Source organism: Nematostella vectensis, chromosome 6 (genome assembly GCF_932526225.1).
Source record: "Nematostella vectensis chromosome 6, jaNemVect1.1, whole genome shotgun sequence".
NCBI classification, from domain to species: domain Eukaryota; kingdom Metazoa; phylum Cnidaria; class Anthozoa; order Actiniaria; family Edwardsiidae; genus Nematostella; species Nematostella vectensis.
This window is the reverse complement of record NC_064039.1, coordinates 4,112,719-4,125,249: the sequence shown is the minus strand read 5'-3', so window position 1 is coordinate 4,125,249 and position 12,531 is coordinate 4,112,719. Positions and strand designations below refer to the sequence as shown.

At 38.9% G+C, this 12,531-nt stretch overlaps 2 protein-coding genes across 2 annotated transcripts; both read right to left on the bottom strand.

Annotated features, from left to right (window-relative positions):
* Nucleotides 1-1,869: 1,869 nt before the first annotated feature.
* On the bottom strand, nucleotides 1,870-5,077 carry LOC5502650 (G-protein coupled receptor 26). Its single transcript, XM_001623766.3, has 2 exons — nucleotides 3,579-5,077; nucleotides 1,870-3,446 (listed from the first exon to the last, which is right to left on the bottom strand). Exon 2 carries the CDS (start codon nucleotides 3,263-3,265, stop codon nucleotides 2,192-2,194), a length of 1,074 nt encoding a protein of 357 aa, XP_001623816.1. The 5' UTR covers nucleotides 3,266-3,446; nucleotides 3,579-5,077; the 3' UTR covers nucleotides 1,870-2,191.
* A 3,538-nt stretch (nucleotides 5,078-8,615) lies between these two features.
* Nucleotides 8,616-12,496, bottom strand: LOC5502640 (UPF0047 protein YjbQ). The gene is made up of 2 exons (XM_048729497.1): nucleotides 12,054-12,496; nucleotides 8,616-9,941 (listed from the first exon to the last, which is right to left on the bottom strand). The coding sequence occupies exons 1-2, from the start codon at nucleotides 12,418-12,420 to the stop codon at nucleotides 9,787-9,789; spliced, it is 522 nt and encodes a 173-aa protein (XP_048585454.1). The 5' UTR covers nucleotides 12,421-12,496; the 3' UTR covers nucleotides 8,616-9,786.
* Nucleotides 12,497-12,531: the final 35 nt, after the last annotated feature.

Below are 12,531 nucleotides of genomic sequence, written 5' to 3'. Positions count from 1 at the left end.
ATACAGAGTTGGGCATGAAACTAGTGAACCATTGACCTTACAGGTATGATTTAGAACGCTAAATTTGATGCCCATTTTTAACTTACCCGTTTCTAAATTATTGAATTACTTTTGGACCCAACTCTCTATGGTAACGATAATATTTTATTCGATGTCATTGAGTTATTGAGGTTAACATATATGAAAATCTTGTCTAAGCGTATACTCCAAGCATCCGCCGATGTATCGAGGGTTTCAGAGTGTTTTTGACCAAGAGACCACCATGGTCTCTTGTTTCGACTTAATCCTTATCGAAATCTTCGCGTTTTTGGGTTTGTAAAGCAAATTCCAATATGCTTTGCGTTTTTCGCGCGCTGCAGGACGTCCAGTGCGTAAATGTGTGCAAATAACAATCAAGCAGACTAGTGTCATGATTCTCTCTTAAAACGTATATTAGATTTAAGCAGGGGCTGCTTAGGGTTAGAAAATTAGATATGCAAAAACGGCTAGTGTAAGGATGATCCAAGAAAGGGGTATATTTCGAACGGACCCGTTAATGGTTAACCATAATTTTTAGTGGGTCGCACCAGCCCCCCATGCTAGCTGAAAGCCTATCACCATAGCAACATCATGTATAATAAAAATAACATTGTTATGTTCAAAGTGCCACAATGAGTGCTTACATACATTATTGGTACTGATTCTAGAGCAAGATAAACAAAAACATGAAAGCGAAGTAGCCTTCTACCGTAAAGCTCATTAGCTTCATTCAAAGCCGCCAATAACTCCCTGAAGGCAGAGGAACAAAAAGGGCAATTAAGCCGAAGGACCGTTTGAAAACAATGAATAAATGAGTGATAGGAAACGAAGTCCCGAATGATACATTTGATGCGCCTGCAGATATTTGCAAAACAAAAGATAAGTTAATTATCTTTGGAAACAGCCCTTCGGAATGAAAAATAATATCAAGTAATATGCAATTTTGGTTGTGAGCCTTTTGTGTCTTAAAAAGCCTACACAAGAAATAATTATGAAAATAATTCGCGTGTGTACATAAGATAGCAATTAAGGGCGTTTTTAATTTTGCCTTGGCACGTCTAGATCTGGCAAATAATTATAATTAACTTGCAGCGCTTTTTTCTATTTATTTTCTTAGGGCGCTTATTATATACGTCATGTGGATGGGATGTAATAACGATCTTCTTAGAATAAGAACACTCTGACACATTTTTCTTATCTTTTTCTAAACCTGAGGCATCGAAAAGCAAAATCTCAACCGTGTTGCAATATTGAAGTTTTTGGAAGGCAATCTAAGAAGTTTACCGCACGGAGCGTAAAACTTAACACACAGATCGTTTAAGGAAATGTACGATATTTCATTCTATTTAGGCCTCTAGCCCCAATTAGCAGACAGCTGTGAGAGGTAGAAAGCCATATTCATTCTTATTGTCTTTTTATTGGACTCAAAGCTGACAAGACCTCTCGAAAGCTCGGAAACTGGACGAGAATCATTCAGAGAAAAATAAGAAGTCATTGTTGTATTATGAATTGTCATATTTTGCGTGAGCGGAAAAAAACTAACTTCTTGTCGAAAACTATACTTTATGTCGAAAGATACTGAGTTTGCATGTGAGAAAAACGGAAATGAAAAAATTAAGGGAACTTCGTTAACCAAAATTGGGCTATGTTTTCTCAATAAATCTAAAAAAAAGTAAAGCCCGTAAAGTGTTGTTTTTGTGGTCTCGCTTTTCTGTTGCTTTTGTCTTTTTCGGGTCGTTTTTTCCCTTTAATATGAGCTTCTGAATCGCCGTGGAAATGTTTTAGGGTTTCCAAAAATAGTCACATCAGAGAAAACTATTATGACTGTAGTAATATAAAACAGAAACATTCTAGCAATCAAGCTTTTACTACGACATTGGATGTCTACAAAAATATACAGTTTCTATTTTCTTCGGTACAATTTGTACAAAATCGAGAAGCAAAGGGAACAGCTGACTAAACCTCGCGAGGAAATCTTAAGGTTTCATGGGCAAAGTATCCTTAAGTGAAAGAAATGTTTCTCAAATACCGAGAAAAATGAAATATCATTTCTTTATTGGTTGAATGATGCCTTTAATGTGTAAAAAAACTAGCTTCTCTTTTTCGCCCTTGTAAATACAGTCTAATGTTATTTTCATTCATAAGGGTTGGGTAACACCTTAGTACTGCGCAATCAACTATCTAACGAAGAACTTTTAACGATGTTCAGTCCGGCCGTCCAGGTTTCGCTTTGGGACGACTGCCTTTTAGCGCGCACACTGAGTCGTATCGGGCCACAAGGCAGCGAGTTTCGCGCCATTCGAGCGCGCTGAGGACCAACAAACAGCTCAAAGAGCGCGCGCCTGAATCGTCTTTGAAGCAAGCCATAGATAAAGGGGTCAATAGCGCTTTTAAGATACGCCACCCAGCTAAACGCAATAGTCAGACGGTGCGATAAGGGCTGGTATCCCTTCACTAACTCGATAAGTCGTATCGTAGTGTAAGGTGCCACGCAACACACAAACGCTCCTATTACGAATAGGATTTTGCGGGCGGCTTTAAACTCTCTTTGACGACTCGACTCCGTGGACATGGCGCCCCGAACTCCTGGAGCAAAGTGTACAGTGCTAATAACCGCGTGTCCAATACGACGGGAATGAAGCTTAGCAACTCCAAATATCTTGTAGTAAGTCGAAAGTAATATAAGCAATGACACGCCAACATTGGCCGTATAAGTCAATACCTTGAAGGCAATGTATTCAACGGTTTGAAGTTCGGATGGGAATGTGCAGAAAAAGTAGTGCGAGTTAAACTCGTACCAGCCCAGTCCAATTGGCGCGATGGCAAAAACGGTCGCCTGAATCCAGACGAAAACGATCATGACCAGAGCCCACTGAAGAGTCATCTTAGCGCGATACTGAAGGGGTTTGATCACAGCAATATAGCGATCGATAGAAATGGTTGCGAGCGTTAACACCGCAGCAAGGCTCAGAACCAAGTTCCAAAATCCCGTTGTCTGACACCAAAAGTTACCAAATGGCCAGTGATTAACCACAACAGCTCCAAACGAATACGGCATCGCAAAAATCGACATCATGAAGTCACAAACTGCAAGGTTTACAATAAAAACGCTTGAGATGTGTCGGCGAAGCTCCTTACTCCGGTAGACGACCAAGCAGACCAAGAAATTCATCACCACAGCGGCCAAAGTCATAAAAAATAAACACAAGGAGAAGCCAAAGACTTCGGTCTCGCTTAAAGGCCCCATTAAGCGTACAAAGTCTCGTATCGCTTCAGGTACGCATAAATATTAGTCGATGGAAAATTGTCCCAAGTAAAGCAGAAGAAAGCCTTGTGAATACAAGTTGTATAGTGTTGATAGTAAGTGTGAATTCCCTGTAAAGAGCCAAGGGACAGATCATAAAGGGAAACATCAGCCGCTTGTGAAACTGCAAGTACAATAGTATTAAACAGCGCGTTAATAGAATTGAAAATTGTAAAATCAGCCAGGTTGAAACACCCTATGAAAATATTGTATAGAAAAACAACAGGAGCTACCACTGAGGCCATTTGAGTGTTACCTTGTTTCCATACTGACTGATGGGTTATGCTAATTCAAACTTTACTTCCATGTACACCAGCATCGTCTGAAATCCTATTGGCTGAGCTTTGTGTCCTTTTGTTATTTTACCATTTCCACACCTTTGGAATATCTCACTGTCGCGTTTCTAAAGCCGAAAATAAACGAAATAGCGCGACGTTTTGAAAGGCAAACGTTCTCACACTTGAAATAATCCTAAGTGAAAACAACGTCACCCAATACACAATCAAGCTCCGTTTCATAATTTTTCAATCGGTCTCCGTTTATTTATCTTTGGAAGGCGAATTATGCGCTATAGCTGTTTGTTTGTTTAGGCCGGGGGATTGAGCGGAAAACTGTAACCAGAAAAATTAAGGAGCATTTAAACACCATGGGAAGACATGCTTTGATTCCTTCCTCTTAACGCTACCATCATTTGCCGTATTAATTAAAGTTTGATAACTACAGCAAAAGTCATCGGTTAGAGAAAGAATCTTTAATAATAAGAAGATATAAACATGGACGTTCTTTAACTTCATCTTGTTTGTCCTTTTGGATAATAATTAAATGATCATTTCCTTCCTCTCTTTGGTTTAAACGAAAACAAAAACTAATGTTTCAAGGAGAAATCCCGTTTTTCTCTACCGAGTCCTTGTTTTATCTGTTGGGAGATGATCCGACAATAATACAAAGTAGGCAGGTGCAGTAATTCACATGTAAATGCCGTATTTAAGATTATCACAAATTTCCATCCTTGAAAGGGAAATAACAAAATACTGTATAACAAGAAAAAGATCAAAGAAAACGCCTCAGGCTAGCAAGCGAGTACTTTTTACCTCAAATCCTTAAAGTGACTAAGACAAAAATTTAACCCGAGATGTCTAGCAAATCCCTATGCAGTCAAAAGCGAAAAAAATGGATTATAGCGTTATGCAAAATGCAACGAGTAACCTAGGGGTCTGTTTAATTTATTCCACGTCAATAAAGTCAAAACTTGTAATTAAGACTTGTCTGGAAGCGAACAAAAATGCATAAAAATCTCAGTAGCGGAGATAGGAAGGAATGGATTGGTCAGCATATCCGAAAAAAAAAAGAGAAAACCTTCTGTTTTACAGATCTTTTGCTTGTTTACGCTGTATATAAAATAAAATATGCAGAACGGTAATCGAATAAAGGTATGTTCACAATTTCAAAATTACGTTTCAGGATATATGACTAGAAGGAAACCAAAACCAACGGGGTGAATAAGATACCGACTACTTAAAATACTTCTAAAGAGATAAACGTGTCAAACGAAAGAAAAATATTTAAGATACTATTAAAATACTATTAGATAGACAAATCCCATAAATAGAGTTTACTTTTTATCGAAGACACTAAACAAATAAATAAAATACTGATAAATAAAAACAAAAACCGACTCGCTTGGTTCCTTCCTATGCCAATAATGGAGTCATTAATTGTCCATCTGATCTTCATTTTGCTTGGGCGGAAACACCATTAACTCTATCAGAAAAAGCAAAAAAATAAAAATAAAAAAATTGAAAGGCGGGAAAAAAGAAGACAGCGAAGAAACATGAGATTGACCATTAGATCATTGTTCGTTCATATGTGAAGGGCCACTCTTACAAGAGCAGTCATTGTCATTTAAAGACTTGGAATTTACACATATATTCTAGGATTTCGTTTGAAGCGCGTTCAGATACTTAACTTTGGATTCTAATTTCTCATAAACGCAGGTTCGACATGCAACTACATTAAAGCAAGTACTTTCGGTAAAGCCTATTTTAGCTATAGCGTCGGGAATAGTTTAGAAGAAGAGCGCCCTTTGCGCTCAAATGTCAAAGAGGAATAAATTCATTAGTTTTCAAATTACCTTACAAAAATACTCTCGAATTGACTATCTGGAGTTTATTCTTGTGCAACACTGGTCCTCTTGCCCCTCTCACAAAAGTTGCTTCAGAGTTTGGACTTAGCAGGGGGCGTAAATTCGGGGATGGATCTTTGTAGGCAAGAAAGCATTTATTTTTTCAAAGGTTGGAGAACAATTTTTCCGTAAAATTAAGATTCATCAATCGCGAAATTTGACAGGTCAGTTTAGATGTTAGGTGTTACTGTGAATTTAGAAAAAAAATTGATCGCGGAGATTTCGATATTTTTTTAACATAAAAACATTCAATTTAACTTGCATTAGATAATAATTTGATTTTCAAGAAGGGTGAATCTAACGGAATCTGATAAAGCATTAATAAAATCTAAAACATTTACGAAAATCGCGCCAAAAATGAGTCTACTATAGGGAACTTCGTATAAGCTGTTAAGCCAGAACCTTGGTGCGTCACTACACAAACCAGCACCAGTCATACCTGGATGGATTGCTACCCGGTAGTTTGGCAAACTGGCAAACACGGACAGCCGTTTTAGACTCATTTTTTTCTAGATCTACTTTCTATCTAAACATCCCTGAATTTGTGTTAAATCTGATTTTGTAAGCCGCAAACAGGCCTAGGCCCTCGCTTTTTAAAACAGCGCAGGTTTTCCTCACACTCACCCCAGGCTCTTCTAAACCATTAAGAAAAAATAACCGCCATTGATTGATATGATATACGTCATGGAAACAGCCATTGCTCTGATGTACCACCAGGAAACAGAGTCTATCCTGTAGCCCTTGCTATGATGTAGATAAAGGAAACAATGTCTATCCTGTAGCCCTTGCTCTAATGTACCACAAGGAAACAGAGTCTATCCTGTAGCCCTTGCTCTGATGTACCACAAGGAAACAGAGTCTATCCTGTAGCCCTTGCTCTGATGATCAAGGAAACAGTGTCTATCCTGTAGCCCTTGCTCTGACGTAGATCAAGGTAAACAGAGTTTATCCTGTAGCCCTTGCTCTAATGGGCAGTTTCACGTTGTGGACATTACATTCAGAGAGAAAAATCCAATATAAAACATGTTACTTGTTTGTAACATGTGTAACACTTGACATTTTGTCAACATGAGCATAAGATAAGTCCTTAAACATTCCACTAGAATTTTTTTTTGATAACTTTTAATTTACAAGTACTCTTGTATCAAGAATCAACCAACCGTTAAAGTGATTTTTTTTAAATGCATTTTCCTGTGAAATGTTAGACGAAATGAAGCATGCAATGCTTTGAATGTTAACAGTAAAGAAGGAAGTTAAAGAATATGAAAACTAGATTTAATTTTATGTTCAGCATCTGTAAGGCTTAGACTGTGCTGTGAAAAAAATAAAAATATCTCTAAACTTCATATCTGTAATCCACTAAAAAAAGTAAAACGTTTTTAGACTTTTGCATGCTTGATTCCTTTTTATTTAACTGTAGTTTTAGAAAAAAAATGAATTATGGTTGAAGAGTACTATGCTACTCTACTATTTTCGACTATGTTCGAAAATACTACATTGGTCAAGCACTGTCAATTTCAGATAAAACATTGTGAAAGTCAAGTTCATGCATAGTGTTAGAGCCAAGCAGTTTGACTGTGACAATGTCCACGTCTTGTGCACTCTATGGGCCAGTTACACTTACACGAGGCAGTAAGAAATTGAGGAAGTCATTGCATCAGACTGATGCTGTAGATTCCAGTTGCTAGCATTCAGCAGTAGTCCTTGCTATTAGTGCTAGAGCCGAGAAGTCCCAGGTGGGTACTCTGAGAAGAACAGACGGGGGTGATCGTCGGCAAAATGATTTTAACCCTAAGGGAGGGCACTTTGGGTGTGGTCAACATAAATTCTTACCCCTAAGAGATAGCAAATTGGGTGTGGTTGAAGAAATGTTTAACCCAAACACATGGCAGAATCAGAAAAAAAACGTTAAATACCCCCTTAGGAATAGCAGTTGGTCGATTTTTATACTCTAAGAGATGGCAAAATCAGAAATATCCTTGAACACCCCCTAAGGGATGGCAGTTGGTCGAACTTTTATACCCTAAAAGATCACACCCGTCTATTTTTCTGGAGATTCCCCCCCTGGGCAAGCATTTTGACTGGCCCAAAAAGATGACTGTGCCAATGTCCACATGTCTTGTGTACTTTATGGACTGTACTGTATGACTGGTTCATTTTACAGCACAGAGGCAGCAAAAAATTGAGCTAGTCTTTGCTGTAGATTACTAGTTGGTAGCACTTTAGTCTAGAAAATTCTTAGTGTACATGTTCATTGCCTTGATTGATGAATGTACTTGTTGAAATCAAAGATTTTAATACAATCTTTGTCCTGTTAGTAAGCATAAAAACATTGGTTTTCCCCTTTGAGGATATATCTCGTTAGTAAAGATGTTGTTGTAAAAGTAGGAAAATGATCAATTATAGATAAAAAAATGTAATGTCCACAAGATGCAGTTTGTAAAATGTCCAAAATGGCTTGTTTCTTAAATGGATCTGATTCTACTGATCCACAAGATGCAGTTTGTAAAATGTCCAAAATGGCTTGTTTCTTAAATGGATCTGATTCTACTGATGACATTAGTGTTGCTCAGTAACGACTTTGCTAAGCTAGTGGCGTTCAGCGTGCGCATATACATAACACAGAATTCGTCATTCACAAGCTTTCCTGTACTCATAAAAGAAACAAAAATATGTGTTTCAAGTTCCCCCAAATTGACTTTAAGTTGATCTCAGCCTTTTCAGGTTATGATATTTCCCATTTTTTGTAAAAACGAAGATTCTGCAAAGATTTAAGTCAAGCCAACCTTTTTGAAGCCAAAGTTTTCAATTTTCACTACCTGCGCATGCTGCTAACAGAATTAACTGAAAATCTTATTTCAAAGTAGCGCGCGCTGTATCAGAATTTAAAAACCCTTTGTCAATTTCCATCATTACATAACAGATATCGTTCCTTTGAAGGAACTACCACGAAACACTATTGGAATTTGTTTTTGAACTTCATTTCAATTTCATCATGTGAGATATCGTGTGTCTGAGCAGGCCGAATGTGCACATGCGGGCTTTGTTTCAATTCCGGTTCTGCCTTTTCTAAAAAAAGCTTTTTGTCGCCAAATTATTTCAAAACACAAATTTTTTTCTGTATTCCTTTTTATTTAAATCTCCTTCATATAACCAAGCATGGATTAAGCCTTAATCTAACAGAAACCAAAATTATATCTGGTTTTCAGGACCTTTGAAAAATCATAAAAAAACAATTACTCAATCATATTTAAATTGCATGCTTGGCTTAATGCATCCATCCCTCAAGATTCATAGAACGTATTCAATATTTGTTTTCGAGAAGTTTTACTTGAAATATTTGCTTTTATCTGTATCTATGACGTCACATTATGACGTCACGGGGTAACGTCATCATAATAGTCAGCACACTTGTGGTGGTCAATTTTTTATCAGTCCCTTATGACTTTCTACAAGGCTTTCATGCTATTTTCACTTATCCTTAGCAACAGATGTCAGTACACCCTCAAGCTTGAAATATTGTTGACAGTATTCAAAAAAGCAAACAACAACAAAATAGTTTGTGAAGCAACTTGGATACCATCAAAATCACAAGGTATAGAAAAATGTAATGTCCGCAACGTAATGTCCACAACGGCTTATTCAACAGTTCTTGGGGCTTTTCTTATGATTTGTTCAGCCTTAAATATTTTTAAGAGTATTTTAAAAGAGCAAAAGCAACCTCATGCTGAAGTGTTCTCTGTAAAATAAACTTTAATGCCTTTTCATTGTGGACATTACATGGCTCGTCCTAGAACTTTGAAACAATATATCTAAGAGAGCAGATACATTTCACTAAAACAAAAAAGGGAATATTGTTTTATGGGTCTTAAACTTAAACTATGCTGATATATAAAGCTTGTTCTTTGTCTATGAAAGTTGATTTATTTTTAATTAAAAACTGATTTTTTTGACATACAAACTCTAGTATTAACACCCTCAGATTAAATTGCCTGCTCCAGAGTGGTTGTGTCAAATATTTTTTTTTTCATTTTTAGACAATACAATGCATTGCCTCAACAACAATGAGGATTGCATCACACAATAGAGCTTTATAAAATTATGCATTCTTCCATGCCTCATGTGAAATTGACCTAATGTACATCATGGAAACAGAGTCTATCCTGTACCCTTGCTTTAATAAACATCGACAGGTAAACAGAGTCTATCCTGTAGCCCTTGCTCTGATGTAAGTTAATTAACCCTATTCCCTAATAAATTATTGTCCCTTACTTTGATATGTTCATTGTGTCCCTTGCAGTGTGACGATGATGTGCCGTGCACTGGCATGATCCCTGTGCTCACACAACCAGATACCCTGCCAGGTTCCAATATTAAGTTTCCCATTAGTGATGGGAACAGTTAGACTAGTACCCATCAGACTGGTCTTCACATGAGCTGCAAAATAAAAAGTCATGTTAATCTAACAGCCGGTACTTATAACTGTGGATAACTGGGGTTTAAGTTGTGCTAAGAGATCTTGCCAACGGTTTCCTACAAAAGCATGTTCAATAAAAAGTCATGTTAATCTAACAGCCGATACTTATAACTGTGGATAACTGGGGTTTAAGTTATGCTAAGAGATCTTGCCAACGATTTCCTACAAAAACATGTTCAATAAAAAGCCATGTTAATCTAACAGCCGGTACTTATAACTGTGGATAACTGGGGTTTAAGTTGTGCTAAGAGATCTTGCCAACGATTTCTTCAATCATATCACCTCTCTGCAAGATAAGCGCCAATTTAAAAGACACCAAATACATTTTACTAGTTTGAATGATGAAAGCCAGACACTGTTTTTTCCCTAAATAAAAACAAGGTGTCTCCATTATCTTTTCTAGTATCCACTGCAGACTGGTTGTTAGTTTCTTACATCACAGAACCTAAAACATTGGAATGCAGTGCCTAGAAACAGCAAAATATAAAACCACCCAGAGGGGTGGGGGTGGGTTTTCTGATAAAAAATCTGACCTTCCCCAAAAGAACAAAAAGAGATTTTTTATGCCATTGCAGTATGTATCTCCATGGTATGTTTATTATCAGATTTTACTCCCTCTAGTGTGTACCATACATACCTGGCATGTCATCTTTTCCCTATAGTGTGTACCATACATACCTGGCATGTCATCTGGATCCTATAGGGTGTACCATACATACCTGGCATGTCATCTGTCCCCTATAGGGTGTACCATACATACCTGGCATGTCATCTGTCCCCTATAGGGTGTACCATACATACCTGGCATGTCATCTGTCCCCTATAGGGTGTACCATACATACCTGGCATGTCATCTGGCCCCTATAGGGTGTACCATACATACCTGGCATGTCATCTGGCCCCTATAGTGTGTACCATACATACCTGGCATGTCATCTGTCCCCTATAGGGTGTACCATACATACCTGGCATGTCATCTGGCCCCTATAGTGTGTACCATACATACCTGGCATGTCATCTGGCCCCTATAGTGTGTACCATACATACCTGGCATGTCATCTGGATCCTATAGGGTGTACCATACATACCTGGCATGTCATCTGTCCCCTATAGTGTGTACCATACATACCCGGCATGTCATCTGGCCCCTATAGTGTGTACCATACATACCTGGCATGTCATCTGGATCCTATAGGGTGTACCATACATACCTAGCATGTCATCTGGCCCCTATAGTGTGTACCATACATACCCGGCATGTCATCTGGCCCCTATAGTGTGTACCATACATACCTGGCATGTCATCTGGCCCCTATAGTGTGTACCATACATACCTGGCATGTCATCTGGATCCTATAGGGTGTACCATACATACCTGGCATGTCATCTGGCCCCTATAGGGTGTACCATACATACCTGGCATGTCATCTGGATCCTATAGGGTGTACCATACATACCTGGCATGTCATCTGTCCCCTATAGGGTGTACCATACATACCTGGCATGTCATCTGGCCCCTATAGGGTGTACCATACATACGTGGCATGTCATCTGGCCCCTATAGGGTGTACCATACATACCTGGCATGTCATCTGGCCCCTATAGGGTGTACCATACATACCTGGCATGTCATCTGGCCCCTATAGGGTGTACCATACATACGTGGCATGTCATCTGTCCCCTATAGGGTGTACCATACATACCTGGCATGTCATCTGTCCCCTATAGTGTGTACCATACATACGTGGCATGTCATCTGGCCCCTATAGGGTGTACCATACATACCCGGCATGTCATCTGGCCCCTATAGGGTGTACCATACATACGTGGCATGTCATCTGGCCCCTATAGGGTGTACCATACATACCCGGCATGTCATCTGGCCCCTATGGGGTGTACCATACATACCTGGCATGTCATCTGGCCCCTATAGTGTGTACCATACATACCTGGCATGTCATCTGGCCCCTATGGGGTGTACCATACATACCTGGCATGTCATCTGTCCCCTATAGGGTGTACCATACATACGTGGCATGTCATCTGGCCCCTATAGGGTGTACCATACATACCCGGCATGTCATCTGGCCCCTCGAGTGTATGTATATATGGGGCATCTTCAGGTGCTAGTCTGTTTAACATCATTTCCATGTCTTTCCTCACGGATGGATCCCAGCTCTCATTCAATGACAAGCTAGCCGATGTGTGTTGCAGCAGTAAATGAGCTAAGCCAATCTTGTACTTCTTGAGCTCTGGAATTTTGTTTATTTTGTCAGTGATTAGATGAATCCCTCTCTTCTTTGGCTCGACTGTTATCGAGGTCTGATGCCAGACTGTATTTCCCCCTGTAGCCATATTTCTATTTCTTCTGCAAATTTGTAACGATAAAAGTTTCAATGTTGGTCGCAGAAAGCACCCTTTTGAAGAAACTACGACCATAAGCAGGCTTAGTCTAGATCTCAAGGATGATCAACCGATCTCGAACGACTGTCACACTTGTGGGTTTCCTTGTGGGTTTCCTGTGCTACTTTGTGGCCAGGCCTGCAAACA